This window comes from Temnothorax nylanderi, unplaced genomic scaffold (genome assembly GCF_030848795.1).
Source record: "Temnothorax nylanderi isolate EJ_2023f unplaced genomic scaffold, tnyl_v1.0 TNYL_tig0393_pilon, whole genome shotgun sequence".
NCBI lineage: Eukaryota > Metazoa > Arthropoda > Insecta > Hymenoptera > Formicidae > Temnothorax > Temnothorax nylanderi.
The window spans coordinates 16893-39174 of NW_027249455.1; the positions used below are offsets into that span (position 1 = coordinate 16893).

At 41.1% G+C, this 22282-nt stretch overlaps 2 protein-coding genes across 2 annotated transcripts; one reads left to right on the forward strand and one right to left on the reverse strand.

Annotated features, from left to right (window-relative positions):
- Positions 1 to 1290: 1290 nt before the first annotated feature.
- LOC139782177 (uncharacterized) lies at positions 1291 to 3188 on the forward strand. Its single transcript, XM_071721148.1, has 6 exons — positions 1291 to 1656; positions 1863 to 1992; positions 2106 to 2384; positions 2470 to 2644; positions 2717 to 2829; positions 2916 to 3188. Exons 1-6 carry the CDS (start codon positions 1642 to 1644, stop codon positions 3155 to 3157), a joined length of 954 nt encoding a protein of 317 aa, XP_071577249.1. The 5' UTR covers positions 1291 to 1641; the 3' UTR covers positions 3158 to 3188.
- Positions 3189 to 3648: 460 nt separating this feature from the next.
- On the reverse strand, positions 3649 to 5563 carry LOC139782174 (uncharacterized). Its single transcript, XM_071721145.1, has 4 exons — positions 5429 to 5563; positions 4904 to 5303; positions 4591 to 4828; positions 3649 to 4510 (listed from the first exon to the last, which is right to left on the reverse strand). The coding sequence occupies exons 1-4, from the start codon at positions 5439 to 5441 to the stop codon at positions 3788 to 3790; spliced, it is 1374 nt and encodes a 457-aa protein (XP_071577246.1). The 5' UTR covers positions 5442 to 5563; the 3' UTR covers positions 3649 to 3787.
- Positions 5564 to 22282: the final 16719 nt, after the last annotated feature.

Here is a 22282-nt window from a genome sequence, read left to right on the forward strand (position 1 = left end):
CAGTCCAGCGGGCTGTTCCGTGCCCACCGTCAGGATGTTCTGCATCTTCTCGTCCTCGGACACCTCCTCAAAGAGGTCTGTTATTGTCAGGCCCTCGTCTGCGAGCGGGCCTCCCTCTAGCTCTGCTTCTGCCTCGTCGATCGCTTCTTTTACCCCGTGTGGCAGCTCTGCCGGCTCTCCTCCACTGGCAAGCACCTTCTCGTTCTCCCTGGTTGGCTGGGACATTGTAGCTGCCCTGCCGGTGCTGTCTCGGCTCGTTTGCGGAACCACAGGTTTAACCTGCGATTCCAAGGTTAGGGTGTGACCGGAACAACGAATGGAATGATAAAAATCAATATAATAGCCACTTACTACTTGGGCTGGAATTACGGTCGCCACTGTATTTTCAGACATCAATACAGAAAGCCTTGTTGGAATAACGCCCCGATCCTTCCTTCCAGCAAGATGGCTGCCGTCTTTTACGTCGCGGACGCGTTCAAGGCCGTGGGCCACGCCCTGGTTATGCGAATGTACTCTACGGTGGATAGGATATGCGCGGGCTCTCGAATAAACGTTTCACTTTTTATTATAAACAATAACAAATTTATTGTTCTTGGAATACAGTACTCGATGTAATCGCGGACGTGTTCACTCGTGTCGAACCACGTAACCGACGATTGAGAGCTTTCTACGACTATGCGTCGTCTCGTGAATCACGCTCGGTGTTTCCCGTTATCGCGCAATCACGCTCACACAATTATTATTCACGCTACTATCGCTAGCGGACAACGCGATAAGTTCAACGGAATCGGATGTTACTGCGGTAAACCAAAGGTGTTAGCGCGCCGAAGTCTCGCGAAGAACTGTCCGGGAGGAACGGGTCTCGTTCTCCCACTTTGGGGCACGCGCAGGCGTAGAGCCGCCTATTCGGGCGCGAACGGTGTTGTACGACGCGCGCCAACGCTATTGGCATGTCGTGTCGCTGATTGGTGGAGAGCGACACGATCCCCTTATCGTCGAACCAATAAGGATTCACTGAGCCGGTTTGCTGGCTCAGCTCTCGGGGATGTGAGAAACTGACTCCTGATTGGACGGCGGACACGAGCTCTCGCTTCGATCTTCGCGATGCGGCAACCAATGCCAGCCGTCGCAATTCGCACGATGTGCAAGTTCGCGACAAGTCACTCGGAACGTTTCCGCGTGACCGAATATGGTCATTGCGACGTTCCCCGCTGTAGCCAGGTAAGTATCTATTTACTAGAATAATTTTATTAATTATCCTTTTCTTTTAGGTACCCGGACTTCGTGGGATCGTCTCGCCCAATCAATGGACTGGTAGGTAAGTATAATAATAAACGGTACGTACATATTAATCATACCGCATGCAATAAAATATCGCTTAACTTAATTGTTTCGACAGGGAAAACATAAAACGTAAGTATATAATGTAAATCGCGTGTTAAGGTGCCAATTCATGTAGCGAGAAAATCGCTGCGAATAGAGGTCACGTGGTCATTCGCAGTTCGCCAGCGAATGAACGCTGTTCGCTGAATTTGTTTAGCTTTTAGCGAATGTTCGCTGAAGCATGTTGAAGTCAGCAAATTTTGTGATCTCAAGACAACAGAAAATCATAAGATTATTTACTTTACGATATTATCAAAAATGAATTCATCAAACGTAAGTTATCAATTGAAATTATAAATACTTTATATGCTTATCTACTTTATAATGCTTTTATTACTTTAGCTATTACCAATTCTAACCTCAAATGTGATGCACACTCATAAAATGTATCTTAACATAATAAGCTAAAAATATAAAAATTTAATCACCAAAGCAAAGAAATATCGTCTGAATTAAATATTTAATCTAATGTTTTTTAGGATGACCGTAACTTTGAATGTGGCATATGCCAAGAAAAGTGTACATTTGAAAATGTAGTAAGTCATCTTTGTGTGCAAGGTTATATGGAAGTTTTGTTTACTGATAATAATCAGTTTTACCCTAAAACATGTAAGAAATATTAAATATTATTATTTAAATTTTTACTGTAATTAATACAGTAATTTTATTGTATTTAAATTTTAATGTAATTAGTAAAGCGTGCATTTTTTTATTTGTTTTAGCTGATGGACAAGTCGTTACGAGAATTAGTGAAAATGAAAGTGCTGGTGATACTGAAGAAATTGACAAGGAAAATGTCAATATCTTTAATATCACCAGTACAGAGAGAAGTAACGATACTACATTAATTGCATCAATGGAGGAAATATTAATTTCTGCAGTCCAAGATCGTCCTCCCTTGTGGAATTTTAAAAATACGTTACCATTACAACGGACAAAAGCAGCAAAAGATAAACTTTGGGAGGAAATAGCGGACTTAATGAACAGAAATAAGGAAAACAGTAAATAAATTATATCATTTATTGAAAAATTGAGAAAATTAGTAACTTTAAAAGAAATTAATTGTAATCATTAAACTTTTTTCAGAGCAATACACTACAGCAACATTAAAACAAAAATGGAAGAATTTATATGATACATACCGAAGTTATCTTACAAAAGAGAAAGGGAGAAGTGGACAAGCAGCAAAAAAAGGCAAACCGTGGCGGCATATGGAACAAATGAGCTTTTTAAAAGATTCATTTGATCTTGGAATTAAGAAGTAATTAATAGCTTGATAATAATAAATTGGAATTAAATTAAAATTAAATTAAAATATTATTTTTCAATGTAGCACTATTAGCAATTTAACATTACCAACGAAACCAGATGCTAATGTACCTGATGATCCAGACTTGCAATCGAAAGATTTGACTCGTTCTTCGGATGATGTTGAATCTAATAAATGTTAGTATATTTTGTATCATGAAAGTATTAAGAAATATCAAGCTATTATAAACACAATTGAATTAATAAGTAATTGATTTTTTCAGGCAAAAAGAAAAAACGTGATCCAATCGAAATGCTTGCCGAAGCATTACATAAGCCTATTCCGTCACCTCAAATTGTGCAGCCACCGTTGCTACCAATGCCTGAGTTAAAAGAAAAAGACGAGATTTCTAATTTTTGTTTAACAATAGACAAAAAGTTAAGAAATCTAAATAAAAAACAATCTAATAAAGCAATGTTTAAAATTTATGAACTATTATTTAATGTAGAAAATGAAGCAGATTAGATAATCAACTTCTTAAGTTTTTAATTATAATACTCAGTAATTATAAAAAGACTGTTGATACTTTTTTATACATTTTTATTTAGTTATTAGTTTATTTTGTAAAACTTGACAGTTTATATGAAAGTTTTTATTTTATTATTTAATTTAAAAAACAGATTAAGATAGCTAACTTACTTCTTAAGTTTATAAGACTGAGTAATTATAAAAATTATTTGAAAAGACTGTTTATATTTTCTTTCATACATTTTTATTTATTTTTTGTTTAGCTTGTTAAACTTGAAATTATGAAAGTTTATAAGTTTTTATTTTAAAAGTATAATTATTTGTATCGGTTGCACTAATTTTCAGTAATACTATTTTTATATCTTACAAAATTTTAAATATTAATATGTTTATGTTTATATCTATATATAAATGTAATTATAAAGAACGCATTTAATAATATTTTGTGTTCAAATATATATATTCCAATAAAAAGCTATTATCATAAATAAAATTATTTTTTAATTTATTAGTAAATACCATTAATTTTAATACAACATATTTTTTATTTATTTAAAAACTAAATGTAGTCACAATAATTTTATATAAGTCAGTATATGTTTGTAATTACAATTTTTTAAATTCTATTTATACATGAAGATGTTGCCAATCAACAGCTCCATCATTGTTAAAATAATGAAGAAATTTTTCCCGTACTTCTACAGCTTGACGAGTACTAGAGTTGTTTCCTAAGCGAGTTATATCTGTTATACCAGTGCCAATCTGTACATCAGCTCTCCAACTTCCTGGTAAAAAACCATTTTCATCTTCTCTATCTACTGATTCTTCTGTTACATATTTAACTTTTTCGTTTCCGTTAAGATCTGCCATGCGTAACCAATTATGTAGACACACAGTTGCCTGTACAATTTTCATGGTTTTCTCAACTCTTAAAATAATAGGTTTTCTAAAAATTCTCCACCTATTAGCTAGAATTCCAAAGCTGTTCTCTATTGTTCTTCTGGCTCTTGATAATCTATAATTGAATATACGCTTGTCATATTGAACACTTTGTTTACCCGGATAAGGTCTTAATAAATAAGTTTTCAGTGGAAACGCTTCATCTCCTACAATAATATATGGAAGATTTTCTCCATTATTAGAAATTGGTGCAGGTTTGGGTATCTTCATTTCGTTATTTTCAAATTTTTGACCAAAAGTACTCTCTTTAAAAATTCCTCCATCGCTCCTTCGACCATAAGCTCCAATGTCAACAAATGTAAAAATATAGTTGCTATCACATATAGCCAGAAGAATTATACTATGGCTCCCTTTGTAGTTGAAATATGATGATCCTGCATTCGGTTGACCCTTAAAATAAACAAATTATTTTCAAAATTTAGTAAAAATATATGAATTAATTTTATACAATGAAAAATAAATCATTTTACTTCAATAATTATGTGCTTTCCATCTATGGCACCTATACAGTGCGGAAAATTCCATTTATCTTCAAAATCTTTTGCAATTGTTAGCCATTTGTTTTCACTTATTTCTCCAGATAATACTATAGGTAATAAATTTTCCCATATAGCTTGGCACGTTTCTGCGATAATATTTGCAGCAGTAGTTAATCCAATTAAATACTGGTAAGATAACGAAGCTATAGAATCACCAGAGGCCAAATATCTGAAATTTAACTTACATTTCTAAATGCAAAATATTCTATAGTAATATATTTTTTAACACTGATAATTTTTTTACCTTAATGTGATAAATAAACGCTCAGCAACATCTATAGGTTCTCTAATATAATACTGCTTAAATATTTTTGGTCCAATTAAAAGGATCAAATCTTCTATTTGAGTTGCGCTCATGCGTATATAATTGTGGAATCTTAAATCTTCTAAGACCAGTTTGGGTAGCACAGCATAAAAGAATCCATGCTCTTTTCTTGCTTGAAAAATGGGTGCTATCCAATACTTCTTTTGAGAATATTTTCTTTTTTTCATATGTAAGAGTACAGCAGTAACGGCAATCGCTTTCCTTTTCCGTATATTTTCTTGATAGTAATTATTCACTTGCACATAATTAAATAATGACTGTATTTGTTGGTTATACCAATGCATCCAGGTTATAATTGAATCTTCTTCCATTATAAAAGCTTAAACAGATTTTTTTCTAACTTATTAACAATTTCATTAATTTATACAAAATTATTTAATTTTATTTAAGAGTTCTAGCATATGTAAATAATATTTATAATCAATTTTGAAATAAAATACATACTTATATATGACATTCACTCCAATTTACTCGTACACTATTTGCTCATTCGCGACGAATAATTCGCTACTTTACAGAGAATTATTCGCTATTCGCTAGAAATCATTCGCAGCGAAAAATTCGCTGCATGAAAAGGCACCCTTAATATCGAATCTCGCTTTATCCGAGCTGAGCTCGCTTCTCATTGGTCGGTTTCACGCGTTTATCTGAATAAGTCGCGCAAAGCGCTCCGATTGGCTGAAGGCCTTGGAAAATCTTAAAATAATCCGAAAATATGTAAAATAATATCAAATGGCCAGGAATCATTCCTATTGGCTCTCGGTGTGTTGAAAATATCTGAAATTATCGAATCAACTAAAATGACTATCAATCTGTGTAAAATCGACTGGGACGCTTCCCATTGGCTGTCGTGATGCGACATTCCGTCGGAACTGTCAAAACTGTTTAAAAATCGTGACTGAATATAAAATCTATTTGTACGGACGTCATTGGTCCTTGGTAATGCCCTAGGCATGAATAATCGTTAAACATGCACTTAATAGTACTCCTTAATCTAGAACCAATCTTGGTTCGATCTCGACGCTTAATAATAAGATATATAACGTGTATAGTGTGAATATCGTGGTGATTAATTGTATGTCTGGAAATGACGTTATGACAGGAATAAAAATGATAAGTGTAACTACTATGTATTCTTTCAACTTCATGGTGTGGCTTTGCTTGAATATATCATGAAAATGCAATAAAAAATTAATATTGAAAATAGAATAAAAATTGCTGTTAATATTAATGACTTGAATCCCTCCGGATCCATCTCTGAATTATACTTTTGGAAATGCTGGCCTGTGATTGGCCCTCGAATGACTTAACTTTTATCTTTACAGAATCTCTATGTTTTACTCTCCAGGATTTCTGGGATTGGTTGGATGTGTGTTTGGGGTAATTATATTGTTTTGTTATGTGTAAAATGTTGTCGTTTTTAATGTCGTACGCTGCTAAGACTAATACATGCAATTCTATGCAAAATAATATCAAAATTACCTCTCTGGGTATCGTCACCTGTAAAATCTCTTAAAATAAATTCAATAGAAATAAAATTAATAACACTCTACTCTGGGTAGGCTCTAATAAAAGAAATATCAAATATCTCGCACAACCGGAACGGGTTTCTCTTATTGGGCGCGCGATGCACCTGCTGCCGTCTCCGTAGCCGTCTGTTCGGCCTCCGGCTCGTCGATCCTCTCCTCGTCTCCTGGTTGGCTGACTGTCAAGATGTCGTCTCCAGCGGGCTGTACCCCGCTCTGCTCAATAATCTGCTCGACCTGGACCTCGGGCACCTTCTCGAACAGCTCACTCTGCGATAGGCCCTCGTCCTCGAATATTTCTAGCTCCTCGATGGCCTGGCTGGCCGATTGGTCGGCTCCCCCCGTCAGCTCTGCAGCACCGGGATCCCCAGCTGACGCTGTGGACATGTCCGTATCTCGGAAAGTACCGCCGCTGCGAGAAGGGCTCGACTCTGGAACGGAGGCTTTAGCTACCGGTTTCAAGGGTTACATGTTTGCTTGTAGGTCGAAATTTTTTTATTGTATATATAGAATCGCTTTTTCATGAAACGGATTTTGGTCATGGTCCCACCCCCCCACCCTTCCTTCAAGGAGTTGAAATTGGCGTTTTTTGTTTTTCGGCTCTAGCGTCCAAGGGGGTGGAGCTAGGGGGTTGGGTTCTGAGGACCGAAGGTAGTCCTCGACGAGACGCGTCCATCCCCCTTGGAACCACCCCCACCACCCCCCGTTCCGGAGTTATAAATTTTTGAAAATTTTACCAAAATTATTTATGACGGAACCCGAAGCGTTTTTTTACGATTCGAAAAGTGGCACAGGTCCCACCCCTCCATCTCAACCCCTTCTGGTGATTGATTTTGGCAATTTTGGTTTTTTGACTCTAGCTTCTAAGGGGAGGGAGGTGGGGGGTGGGGTAAAAGGGGAAGTTGACGTCCTCGAGGAGGATTATCCATTCCCCCAGGTCCCATCTTCCTCGCACCCCCCGTTCGGGCTCTGTATACTTGGACCAGGGGGTAGAAGCTGGATTTTTCTAAGTTCCAAGGGGTGGCTTTGAAAAAATCGCTTTTCCAGGACCTGTGCCACGCGATTCCAAATGTCGAGAAACGCGTTTTGGACCCCCCTTTTATTCAAATTTTTTTGAAATTAATTAAAGTATGAAGGGGTCCTTTGTTCGCGCGGCCTCCCGGGAGGGGGGGTATGGGGGCGGAGCCTCCCCCATGACTGCGTCCCCCAGTACCCCACCTGCTATCCACGCGGCTTCTTCGAAGAAGTCACCATAGCTTATTCAAGGGGGGGTTGGGGGGGGCGAAGCCCCCCCCACTCTTCAAAGCTAGTACAACGACGACTGGTACAGGTATCTCTCCCCATCTCTAACCGTTCGGGAGCTATAAATATTTTTAAGAAAAACTGAAAATATTTATAGTTTCTAAACGATTAGAGATGGTCTCCCTCGGAAGGTGTGCCACCTTGGCGCGGTGAGGGAGCCACTCTGTGTTCTCCGTCGATCCGGCGGGGCGGTATCGGTGGTCCAACCACCGAGAGGGCCCGGCGGATCGACGCGGAACCCAGGGTCCAAGATCACACCAGGGGGTCCGGCAACCTCCGTAAGGGTTCGGTCTTAGGATCGGACCCGATTTGCCGGTAGGGGAAGGCGACCCCGACTTCAAACGCCCGGTCGGCCGGGACCGTTAAGGGAGAGTTTCTACTCCTCCTACCGGCCTAGAGGAAGGAAAACCTCGATAAAAAACCACGGGGTTGGGGTGGGTATTGGATCCCTCACCCATTGCACGCCGGTGCTCCGGCAGGGTGGGAGATCTGGGGTGAGAGGTCGCCTGGACCGCTCGGACGTATTCCGAGGTCGGGGCCAGGCCACCTGGGTGGGAGATTGTGGGACTCTGGTGGTCGGGGATCGCATCCCTCCCGAACCCGGCCACCGGGGTTGGAGGGGTCACCGGTGCGGAGGTTACCTCGGCCGGCGACCCGAGACTTTATGCCAGTCGCCACGGCAGGCAAGGCCTTGGGTGGGGTGCGACACCCTTGGCCCCAACTGTCCGTGGGGCCCCCCGCGTGGCGGCACCTGTCGCGGTGCCCTGGAGGTTGGAGGTCAGGGACCCCCGAAGACCCACGGGCCTGGGGCCTTGATGCCCCTTGTTCGTTGGATTAGTAAGGGGCTGGAGCCTCAGTTTCCCCGCTGTTGGCGGGGGGCTGGGGCATAGGGCTTAGCCCGAGCCGCGATGAGATAGCGGGATCAAACCAAAATGCAGAATTTAAATTTTCAGACGAGCTTAGGGAGTGGGGAGCAGGCGGGCTGTAGTCATTGGGGGTCGGATACAGACCCCCAGGCAGGCAGCAATGAAGGGAAAGGCGGCGTAAATTTGGTTTTTTCCGCGGCGAAAACTAGGCTGTCGTTGCCAACGCGACGAGAGCAAGAGTTGGAGCAAATGCGGCAAGTGTCGTCGTTCTTGCAGGAATATTATCCGGTGAGGACCAAGAGGAGACCGAGGGGAGAAAAGGCGAGGGATAGACCGGTGCCGAGACGAAGGGGACTCGGTTTTGAGGAGGATGACGATGTCGATGTCGTCGATGACGAGATCGAGGGTCAGGAAGAAGAGGCCGTTATGGCTCAACTTTACCTGTCCTCTACGGAAGACGAAGAGGAGGAGCAACAGGAGGAGGTGGAAGAAATCGCCCAAGTGGCGACGCAGCAGAGTCCACCGCGGTCCAACGACGACGACGACGAGCGTCATCATTTGATCAGATGGCTCGATCCTGTTCCGATTGACGACGTTCCTGAAGACTATACCGTCTATGGCGATATCGATTCATATGTGATCATGTGATCATGTGATCATGTGCAGGACGATGGAGCCCTTTCGCTTCCATATATTGTGTAAGATACACATAAAACCTGTGTTAATCTCGTTAGTTCGCAACACTAAATTGACGACTTATTTAAACAAAAGAGAGTCGTTCAATCCGACAATACGCGAACCGGCGGTTTCTTGTCACAACGGCGACACGGTTAACGTTCGCAAACGGTGGTACGAGTTCCAGTTAGGTTTGATAGACTCGATACCGCTGTGCGTCGTGTTCCAAATAAATCGTGAGCACGGGTTTTTTTTAACGTTCCGCGGCAGACGAATAAGGAGGAGGATGGGCAGCTTAGAAAAAGCATCACCGGATTCATACAGCGTGTAATCGTGCGCGCGGCGCGACGTCTTCCAACATTCACGGAGACCGCGAAAGCGGGAATTAAATATGTCGCGTACGAGGTCAATCGCATAAACAACATCATGCAGACCGATTACGACATGTTCGCAAGATTAATAACGGAGCAATTAAACGAGTGCGATCTGACTCCCACGTGCGGTATGTCGTACGTTAGATTTTACATGGCCGAACATGGTATGCGACTAGAGAAAGACTTCGCAAGGGACGTCGTCGCTCGCGTGGCCAACGTCGATCACCCTCACGTCGACGTTGTGCAGTTGCACAGGGCCGACGTGTTGCGAGCCATTTAACCCGACAGCGCGTTGCTAATCAAATTAGCGGGAAGAGGCGCTGATTCCCTCGCGGGAATGTACGCGAAAGCGATCAGACTAGGAAGCAAAACCCACAGGTATCGAGTCGCGTTTACAAGTGATTACGGTTACTTCGACGCCAGTATCTCGCCACCGATGGACGGGCATATAGTGACGTATATGCAAGGGTATTGTTCGGCTGCCAAAATGGCGCGGCCAGCCGACTCAGGCTTTACGGCGGCGTACGCCATTTGCCGCGGATTTGTCGACGGCGGTCGTACTTTTTCCCCCGTGTCTAAACACTTCCGGCAGTACGTCAGGAACTTTCTGGCGTACTGTCGGAATTACATGGTGCGTAATCACGCGTTGAGACTGGAGGAGGTTCTCACGTTGGATTCGTTGAGGATCGACGGCACCATGTTGGAAACTATAGAACGTCACCGAGTGTTCGACGTGGACGAAACTTGTATCATCACTCGGTTATTGTTGACCCGCGGTACGTTCATCGCGTTTCGAATTGGGCGCGACACGCAGACGTCTGCATCGGTGAAGATCTGCGACACTTGGAGGCGATCGCCAAGTGCAACAATGACGAGTACGTCAACAACTTATGGACATCGGCCGCGACGACGAACCGTTCTATGCGAGCCGAGTTTCGCGCATTGTACTTTGCGCACGGTATAAGTACGGTTTACAATTACGAGGTAACGGGAAATATCTTCGTACATAAGACGGAAATGCAATCGGAAGATCGAGGAATTATCCAATTGCGTCCGTTGGACGACCCGACGGATAATTTCATCTATCCGTTATACACGGGCGCGATTAAAAACTTTTTTATGGTTCTTATACGGCACGCGCGAGACGTAATTAGCGAAGTCGACACGATAGAATACCCTCGCGACGACGAAAGCGAGACAATGCGACTGATTAGATTTATTGTCGCTTTATACGCGTCGTGGGCCTACTCCCGCCTACTGTCGAGCCGTAAACTTACCCCGGAAGAGACGGACGATTTAACGAATCGCTACTTTCGCGAGTACAAAAAAGCCTTCCGTTTAGGAAACTTTTTGCAAGAGTACGAAAAGCACGAATTAGAAGAAGCTCAAGTGATAAGAGTGAGCGGGACGATACGGGCGACAATAATCGCGAATTCAATGATACTGGACCTAACCACGCCATTCGCGCGCGTTGCTCGCATGACGCTGCTAGCCTCGAGGCTAAGCCTCGACGCCGTATCTTCAATCTCACATCACTAACCGGCGTGAATAACATAATACATGACAACAGAAAGATACCAGTTTTTCCAACAATATGAATACAAGTAAGATATGACTTCTTAAGTACGTTTTCACTTTATAATACACACACATATTCGTATATACCTATGTATGTGGTATCAAAAAAACAAAATAAGAATTTTGCAACATAGAAATAAATCATTGCTCCACTAGCTGATTTCAGTAAAAATAGGTAAATAAAAACAAATTACTCTCAGCGATCAATGTAATACAGTCTATATCGTATCATGGAATTACATACTATTTATTATACTTTCTTTGTTATTAACTTTTTAATAAACAACTAATGCCAATTGCAATCTTCACAATACTCTATGTGATAACCTCGATAACATATTTCAAAATTATTGAAATTGGCTCCTTATCTCTGCATAATTACTCCTGATTAGAATATCATATACAATAGATAAAATAATAATGATTTGATAACAAATAAATTAAATCAATTGAATAGATACGAGAGTAGATGAGAGTAGCCAAACCGATATGACTAATGTAGACAACGATTCAGCGAACCAGGATATTGAGGAGCGAGACGAACTTGAGCTCTTTATAGAGGAGTGCAAAAAACATGCCTTTTCCGATGGAAAATATTTCAAGATCGATATGGAAAAATCTTTGTTTTGTGGCCCACTTTCTGGTGTTTGTCAATTGTGCCCATACAATAAAACGATAAAAGCATCCTTCAAATCGCCATCAAATTTTGCAACGCACATTAAGGTATGTTTGAGGACAATTCTTTCGATGGAAACATAAACTGTTTATTAAGTAAGCTGATTCATCCGAATTTTTGTCCTAATATAAATACATTTACAGCGAAAGCATCCAGATGATTATCAAGCCTTCTTGGATTATAGAAGAGATAAACGTCAACAGCCGGAAGATCGAGATCGAGAATCCAAAACCATTACGTGCCAATTTTCACAAAGAAATTTCGAAACAAACATCACGAATTACGTTCTCGAAAATATGGCACCCTTTTGTACTGTTGAGATGCCTAGTTTCCGAAAAATGTTTGACGGTGAGTCCAAATTAAATATTTTATCAAGCTTGTAAGGAGAGAAATCTTCTGGTAAGAAATTATAACTACACTAGGATCTTGATTTAATGGTCGGTGACGCGACTGGTTCTGCGTGTAGTCTTTACAGAGTTTTGTTTCTTCCGTTCCTTCCAATAAAAATGTCAAACGTGACTCATTTAAATCCATGAACGTGGATTCATACATTGTTGCATTTTCTCATAATTGAATTCGCTTTATTATTATAGATTTAAATATAAAGCAATATAACAAGACGTTGAAGCATATCTCGAGGAATACGCTTTGCAGACGGATTGAGATTTTGTATGAGGATAAAATGAAGGAAATTTGCACCAATCTTAGGAAAGATGCGATTTACGTCTGCACTACAACAGACATATGGACTTCAAGAAGTCGCCGATTTATAGGTGTCACAGCACATTGGGTGAGACACAATTCAAGATTATAGCCATTGTCGAAGATATATATTTTCTCAGTACACACAAATATTCTACAGATAGGCAAACCTAATACATATTTTTCGGATTTTCACATTGCAGATCGATTCAGCGACGTTAATACGGAAGTCTGTTGCCATCGCGTGTCGGAGATTTCCTGGAACACATTCTGCGGAACGAATAGTGGATGTTTTGACTGATATTAATGCCTCTTTCGGTTTGGATGCAGAAAAAATAGTGGCAACTGTCACCGATAATGGGTCAAATTTTGTGAAAGCTTTCCGCGAATTTGGTGCAAATTTAACAGACAGTTTTTTGTATGGTAAGTGATCACATTTATTATAAATAACGTGGTATTCGAGTTCAGTTTATATAATACTCAAAACATGTGCTTATATTTCACTGAATTTTAGATGCAGAATCAGATTTCGACGAGAACGAATCACTTGCCGTTAATCTGCCTTCTACAGCAGATTCGAGTTTAAATAACGATGAGGACGCTCCTGCCGAAGTCGATCAAGCGATTCATGACGAGATCGGTTTTCTCAGTTCGTTGTTGCCTAAACATTTGCGATGTGCAAGTCATACCTTGAATTTGTTCGCAGCTGTCGACATTTTGAAAATAATCAAGTCCTCGAATTATCTCTCCTCAATTCATTTTCGAGTTCTAGAAAAGTGCACGGCAGTGTGGAATGTCCTCCGTTCTCCAAAGTTGAACGAAATCATGCAAGAACATTTAGGAGCCGCCTTACCTCGTCCCGTCGTCACACGATGGAACTCATTATACGATGCCTTGGAGCGCATTGTTGCTTTCAAGCAACAAATTGTACAAGTTAGCCCTCTAGTTGGAATTTCAAATATATTAACCGAGAATGAATTCAGATACCTCGAAGAATATCTGAGAATCTTAAAACCACTAGCAGTGACAATTGACCTCTTGCAAGGGGAAAATTTTTGTTATTACGGGTATCTCCTCCCATCTTTGGTATCCTTAAAAAGGTATCCTTTGGTATCCTTTGGTATCCTTTGGTATCCTTAAATTAAATGGATTGCATCAATCAAATCCAGATGCGAGTACGCGGTATGGACCGCTGGTAAATGGTATAATTGAGTCACTAGACAAAAGGTTTCAACCATTCTTCGCTGTCGAAGATGAAATTGCAGGAGCTGCGATCGCAGCCGTTAGCCATCCACGCTTTAAAGCAAGATGGCTTATTTCCTTTCCTGACTCAATTCGCCGGAAAGTAGAAAATCTGGTTTTAAAAGCAGCCAAAGAGGAGTATCGCAAGGAAAGGGAAACGACTTCATCAGAAGTAAACGTGCGTGAACAGCAAAACGACGATTTTTTTGATTTCGGAGAGGAAGCTGAGATAGCTGCGCCACTTGAAAATGAAACTGTGAGCGTCGAAATTGCCAAATACATGGCAAGTCCAAGCACCGACTTGGACATGTTAAAACAGTTCCCCCTAATAAGAAAATTATTTATCAAATTTAACACGCCGTTGCCGTCATCTGCACCTGTAGAGCGTTTGTTTAGTTTTGCAACAATGATGAATTTACCGAAATGGAATCGTTTATCGGAAGAACACTTTGAGCAAAGAGTACTGATGAAAGCAAACGCTGCGAAAGCTTCAAATACTGCAAATCCTCGACAAAATGGCGATTAGATTTATGCCGATATATACAAATTATTTTTGAATAAAAATATTGATGCTTATGTGTCTTTTTTGCGTAATCCTACTATCTCTGATTCCTCAATGTCATTACAATAAGAATTTAATTTAAATATATGATGCGCTTGTCTGTAATGTTACGAAACATGTCTATCAGATGTTGAAAGGAAGTAAATCATCGGCAGGAAATCATATGAATGATTATCGTTCCAAGACATATACTAACGCTTTGAATCCCGATTCAACATTATTCCATCTAGAAACGGGTAACAAAATCAATTTTGTTACGCGTTACAAATGTATTGAGTATCTAAATTGATTTCGTTACTCGTTAGAAAAGTATCGACTAACAAAATTTATTTCGTTACTCGTTACAAATGTAACGAATACGTCTTAACAAAAGCCGTGCTCGGCGGCAGAGCGTCAACGTACGGACAAGTCTCGTAGAACCAGCACCAGCACCAACATTTACACCACCACCAACACCACGACCGACACAACCTACAATAGATGACGCTAACGACGCCGACGTCGACGACGATTATGAAATGCCGCGACAAAGCGCGTCAAGCGTAACTCGAAGACGTAGTAGAAGAAGTGCAATTATCTCGTCCTCCGACGAGGACGTTGATCAAGGATCTTGTCATTCGCGAGAAACAAGACAGACATCCATTTTCGTTCATTCTACTCCCGCTGCACCATCTTCGCCACCGTTAGGTTACCGGGGGATTGAGGATGTGTCGATCGCCTCCATGTAGAGGTTTTCACCGCCGCAGACACCACCCTCACCGCGATCGATACCACCTTCACCGCGATCGACACCACCCTTACCGACGACGACAATACCCTTACCGACGACGACAACACCGCCGCCGTCGCCGTTACAAAAGAGTAGAAATAAGTGACTCAACGCCCATTCCTCCAAAACGACGCAGCACGAGGCTGTCCGCTGGAAGGGGTAAAGAGCAAAGAGCAGCGGCGAACCGAACAGTGACGATCGACAGCGACGACGAGACGGTTGAAAAATTGTTCCGAAAGACGCGCGTAACGGCACATGATTTTATGAGACAGGATGATCTACTCATAATACGACATGCATTAAGGACGTGTAGTGTAACTCATCATTCGTGGAAAGCGTTGAAAGAGTCCAATCCAAATAGGTTCGCAAAGTTCACTCCGTCGCAAATGCGGCATCGTTTAGTACAGCACCGCGGAATGTACACAGAAGATTTCGGAACAAAACACCAAAAGTTACTAAATCGATTAAAAGAAATGTTTATCAAACAAAAAATTAAAAAATAATCGTGTGCTCGTACGCGACGTGTAAATAATGTATATAAATGTAGAAAAACTGAAAACAAAAAAATTAGTAATAAGATGCACAGTGTGTGCATGTACGTTTGTGCGTAAGTGTGCGCGTGCGTGTGTGTGAATGTGTGAGCGAATGTTTGAACAAATAATTAGACTCTCCAAAGACCGACCCCACCTCCTCGCGGTGAGAGTCGGGCAACGCGGGAACCAAATGTGTCTCGCGGCTGACGGAGCTCCGGCTTTTTTTTTATTTTTCTAAGTCCCAATAATCGTGAAAAATCGGTCTCCCAGTGTCTATGCCAGGTGACATCAAATGTCAAGAAACGCGTTTTGGACCCCTCTTTTTTGGACCTTTTTTTTAAATTTTTAAAATTATTCTAAGTTTTTTTTGTTTCACACGTAACGATTTATTTATTTCAGATCGTTGATCGTCGTTAATCGTGGCCGCTCTTGGTCGGTGCGTCCCCAAGAAGGGAACGCACGCTCAAGCCCCGTCACCGCGACAAGGTGGCGGCCACATCGACGGGGGGGAAAGGGAATATGGAATAAGTGTGAAGGAAAAGAGAGGAAGGGGGTCCAATAACATTTACGACATTTATGCGACATCTTTTATTGAATAGAGTTGAAGAGCACAATATAATTAGAACTTGAATGTTTCGAACAAAAGCTTCCGGATTGTTGATGTTTACCGCAGTCTGAAATAAAATAGGAGACGATTAAGTACTTGCTGAATGAATTAAACACGAAACAAAAAAGAGAAGGTATTTGGGTTTTCTCTTACCGACGAATTTTTGCGCTACTCGGCCCCGGCTGTGGATCCTCGGGGTCTTCGAAATCGGACGAGGAGGCCGACGATGTCACGCGTGGTTCGCGTGTGGTGCTGAAAAGAAAAAATTCTTAACACGCACGCACGCACACATACACAACGCATACGCACATATACACACACATACACGCACGCACACACACACACACACACACACACACACACACGCGCGCGCGCGCGCGCGCGCACACACACGCACACGCACACGCACACGCACACGCACACGCACACGCACACGCACAGCACACACACACACACACACACACACACACGCGCACGCTCACCTTGAAATCGCAGGTTAAACCTGTGATTTCACCAGAGAGCCGGGACTGTACCGGAGGGACGCCTGAGATGTCCCACACACCCGGGAAGGCCAGCGAGGAGCAGCAGAGGGCGAAGGAGCAGCAGAGGGCGAAGGAGCAGCAGGGTGCACATAGAACAGCACTCATACAGCCCAGCCAGACGCCGGCTGAGATTGACAGTGGCCTCTGCGAGGCTGTCAGCCAGGTCAATCTTGACCTAGGCGAATACGATCCTGACGAGGAGGTGCAGAAGCTGTTGGAGGTGGGCGCACAGCCCACTGGACCGGCCGGGCAGGACAAGAGCCAGCCGATAGTGGTCGAGGTGGAGGTGGAGATGGAGCAGCAGCCGAGTGCAGCCGAAACTCTGAAGGAATACGAGAGCCTGTAGGGCGAGAGATTATACTGTAAACGTTTTATATTTTATCCTTTAGTTTATTGTGTGACAAAAGATTTTATTCATATTTTATTTTTATAATATTATACTATAAGCGTGACATACCGAGAAGGTACATTTCGATACTCATACAGTTTTACACTTTTAGGGCAGAAAGCCATTCTTTATTAAATTAAGTTCAATATATTATGCGATTATTAGATATAAGTAATATACAGAGTTACACTCTCTACACCAGTGACACGTCAGTTACACTTTCATACAATAAAGATGATAAAACACATAAAAACAATAAATTACATCTCAATTACCAAAGTCCCCGAAATGATTTCAGACAAGTTTCATATAGTATTATTAACTTTCATATTGATTATTTTTACCGTCTTCATAATTTACATGATTTTATTAATTTATTCGGCTAACAATAAGACAATTACAGAACCATATTACTTACCATAATGCAATTCAGAGAGTTCATAGTAGTATCAGTTATAATATTCTTTCCCATATTCACTTGCTTTCCAAACTTATAACACTTACACTATTCACACTCTTTACACTATACGTCCTACTAATAAGCACACAAGAAGATCCCTGAAGGGAGCAACACCTTTACACCATATACACTTCATTAACATGCAAACGAGAGGGCCACCGAAAGGTGCAACACTTCCTACACTATCTACACTCGACGTCTTAGATTAAGCGTACGAGATGAGCTAGCGACGGCTCTACACTTTGTTTACACTTTCTACACTAGCTACACCTACATCTTAGGATTAAGCATGCGAGATGAGCCAGCGGCGGCTCTACACTTTTTATTACACCTTTAGCACTTTAGGTGCAGATTTCACCAAGTTATTAGAAATTCCACATATTTACAAGTAATTATGATTTTCAGTAAAGAAAACAGTCAACTGGAGCGATTCCAGGAAAAATACATTAATTTCATGATTTATAATACACTTTACAATTATGTCAAAGATTAACTTACACTTTCTTACACTTTATTGTACTGGTTACACTTTATGACGGCCTTAAGCCGATTTGATTATTTGAAAATGATTTTAACACTTATATACTATTCCCTGTCGAATTAAGATTAAATTACGATATATTATGCGTGCGATAGATTTAAGTTCATTATACTTACCTTTGATACTTACCATTACATTCGCCGGTTACGGTGTTAAGATGGGACGATTCCACGATGATCCTGGGTACCTGAAAAAGAGGAGTAGATTAATAATGGGTAAAATTACCTGTGAATACTTACCTAGAGTCGTGAGTCGTCTTTGTGACTTTTAGAGAGTCACTCGGTGCAGATCGAGTGACTCCTGTTGCGCGTTGCGCGAGGTACGAGCGTGCAGCAGCGTGATTGGTTCACGCACGGAAAGCGAGCGATAGCCAACTCACGTTGTTGCACTTTAGTGTAGCACTTTTCGAGAAAGTGTTGAGCCAGAAGAACGACTCAGCACGTAGAGAGCACGGGGTGCAGATGGAATCGTACCATTCACACCCCGAGGTACGATTGGCCAATGGGCGAGCAGAGCGTGTTAGCGGCTTCGCGCCGAAATAGGTAGCACCGCGCGTGCGCCGAGATAAAGTGGGGGAGCCGAGACCGTTTCTCCCGGACAGTTCTTCGTGAGATTTCAAAGCGTTAACACGTATCGGTTACGCATCACAAATTCGAGCCACGAGTTCTTATCCCGTTGTCCGCTAGCGTCAATAGCGTGATAATTATTGTAATTGACATCGATAGTGCGCGATAACGGGAAATTAGCATTCCTAGCGCCTTGTAATTAACATCGGCGGTACGACTAGGGTTCTAAAAAAGCAGGAAAAATATATTTCGTGAAAAAAACCACGGAAAAAACGGTTTTTTTTCGAAAAAAACGGAAAAATATAATTTTTAGCCGTAATTGCGTTTGAATTGGTGGCGCGAGCCGCGCGAGACAGCACAAAGCGCTGAGGTGCACAAGTGCCACTCCTAGCGGTGAAACACACACAATGGATCTGTTCTTTTCAGCTGCACTGCTGAACTAGTGCAGCTGAAAAGAACAGAACAGACCCAATGTGAAGCTCGCGCATTGCAAGTTGCAAGAAACAAACAACAATACGCCGGGAAAACACCGCAAGGCGGCTAGACGTTGAAACCGCCTGGAAAGTTGTACACAGTTTGGAAGAATTGGAAGCACGTATGCGGGGTGGTGCTGTGCTCCTCCACCTGCAACTTCGACTGATGCACCCCGTGTAAAATAAGACTGAAGAAGATCTCTCTGCTTTTAAGAAACTGCTTGCTCAAGTGACTGGAGGACAAGCTGTGCCTGCAGCTAACGGACCTGTCACCCAAAAACAACCTGTACCTTTAATGCAATTACTTAATTCGCAATTTAAAACTCAGCCGTCGTCGATGCCACATCAACCGCCTGCAGAACCAATTCATACTACAATTTATTGAGGTTTTCACAAGAATTACGTAAGTTTCACCCTTTAATTATGATGTATTGAAAAATTGTGTTGTGAAGAAACTTATATTCTGTTTGTTTACGGTTGTATGCCCGTTATAAAGTTGTAACAGTCCACATACATGACAAATTGCTAGGTTAAGTGACTAATGACAATTCTATTTTTCAGAATTTAATTATGGGCCCGAAGAAAGACAAGGTGTGGCTAGAGTTTAAAATCATCGAAGGACAATGTGATGGCACAGGGAAGAAAAAGAAGACTGTTTTATGCAAATACTGCAATGTATCGTATTCATTTCCGAATGCGACGAGGATGAATGGACATTTGGCATACCAGTGCTCAATCTGTCCGGAAGATATTAAACAAAGAGCTATTGATTCACTAAAAAAGGGATCAAAAAATAAGAAAAGGAAACATAGTGAGAGTGACAGAAGTGACATTATTATTATTGATGACCCTCAAGCAGAAAGTGACAAGCACTCTGGTGTTTCATCCTCATCTAATGGGAACCAAGTAGTATCTCATAAACACTCAGTGATGTCAAGCCAAAGTTCTATAATCTCATTTGTAGAAAAGACTTCTTTAGAAAAGAAAAAGAAAATTGACGAGCTCTTGGCACGGGCCATGTATGTAACTTCAGCACCTCTCACTATGTTTAGCAATCCCTACTGGCAAGCAGCTTTTTATGAACTTAGATCTAGTTATTCTCTTCCTACTCCTTATGAGTTTGGAACGCCTTTACTTAATGTAGAATACAGCAGGGTTATGACAAGTGCTTCAAATAAACTGAAGTCAGCAGTGTGCCTTGGTTTGATGACTGATGGGTGGTCTAACGTTAGGGCTGAGGGTATTGTAAATTTCTTAATATCAACTCCTGCTATAGTTTTTATAAAAAATGTTAACCCTGGCCAGAAAAAGGAAAATTCTGCTTTTATTAGTAGAGAACTAATTCAAGTTATTGAAAACTGTGAGACTAACTATGATATTAACCACAAAAAATTTTTCGTCTTGATAACAGACAATGCTGCAGTAATGAAAGCAGCTTGGTGTTTAGTTTTAGAGAAATTTCCTCATATATACGCAGTTGCTTGTAGTGCTCATTCTCTTAATTTGCTGTTAAATGACATCATGAAGCAACCATCTCTGTCATCATTTTACAAACAAGTAAAAAGTGTGATTAAGACTGTAAAGAAAAAAACAGTTGTGTTGGCTACTTTTCAGAGCAAACAAGCTGATCAAGGCATAAATCAAGGCATAACTCTGAAACTTCCACCCAAGACTCGTTGGTGTTATATTGCGATATGTTTAGAATCACTACTAGTTAATAAGTCTGCGTTACAACAAACTGTGATATGTGAACAATTGAAAGACTGTATTCCTAGAGATGTCCGATCTAATGTTTTAGATGATGAAGAGTTTTGGGACACGGTCAAGATTGTACATGACTTTTTAGTTCCTTTGCATACTGCAATCAAAAAAGTTGAGGGCGATACAGCTCTATTGTCACTTGTCCCAGAAGTAACTTCCAATGTGCGTAAGAGTATGCAAGATTTATTGCCATCTACTCCACTTGATCATAATGAACAAGAAGCTGTACAAAAAGCAATTACAGAAAGATTGTATCACTGTAATTTAGAGGTCCATTTTGCAGCAAATTTACTTGACCCTCGTTTTAAGGGGAAAAAATTGGACAGTTTCGAAATTCATTCAGCAATGGATTTCATAAGTAAACAATGTATACATCTTGGTCTCGATAAAGCTTCCTTGATGGCAGACCTTGCTGCTTATAGAACTGGTACGGGGTTTTACCAGAGGGAATATTTATGGGAATCAGCGAATTCACTTCAGCCTACTGTGTGGTGACTGGTGGGGAGGCTTATGTGCAAGCCAACCATTGGAGCCCCTGGCTTCTCGTTTACTTTCTATCCCTTCTACATCAGCTGGCTGTGAAAGAGACTGGTCCATTCAAGGCTCTATCCATACCAAAAAAAGGAACAGACTTAAGAATGAGAGGGTAGAAGAGCTGAAAGCTATTAAGCAAAATGTTCAGTACACTGCAAATGCATTGTTGCCTAAAAAAGTTAAGAACTTAAATTCAAATGTGGAAAGTGCTAGTGATGTTTCTTTGGACGAGGAGCATAAGAATTTGAATTTGGAGCTTCCACTATCAGAGAGTGATTGGTCATATTCAGACTCAGAGACCTCAGAGTATACATCTGATGACTGATAACTCAGTGGGTAAGATTCCCGTAAATATTCCCACTGATTATGATAGTAAAAACCAAATGTCGCTAGTTGCATAACGTTCATAACTTAGTTAAGTGGGCCAGTACCCCAGTACTCAGTATTGCCAAAGTTATATATGATGCTATTGATAGTATTGATGTCTAAGTCACAAGAGTATTATTTTTATTTTGTTAACCATATGTATGTAATGCATACGTATTTTCAAAGTTTGTGACAAGTATTGTTTTTTTTGTTTATTTCATCAATATTTTATTATTTTTACTATAAAAAATAAAT

Coding starts and splice junctions, on each gene's coding strand:
- LOC139782177 (XM_071721148.1), top strand. Junction 2,645..2,716: donor TTTGATCTTGGAATTAAGAA/GTAATTAATAGC, acceptor TTTTCAATGTAG/CACTATTAGCAATTTAACAT. Junction 2,830..2,915: donor TGATGTTGAATCTAATAAAT/GTTAGTATATTT, acceptor TGATTTTTTCAG/GCAAAAAGAAAAAACGTGAT.
- LOC139782174 (XM_071721145.1), bottom strand. Junction 4,829..4,903: donor CGTTTATTTATCACATTAAG/GTAAAAAAATTA, acceptor GTTAAATTTCAG/ATATTTGGCCTCTGGTGATT. Junction 4,511..4,590: donor GAAAGCACATAATTATTGAA/GTAAAATGATTT, acceptor GTTTATTTTAAG/GGTCAACCGAATGCAGGATC.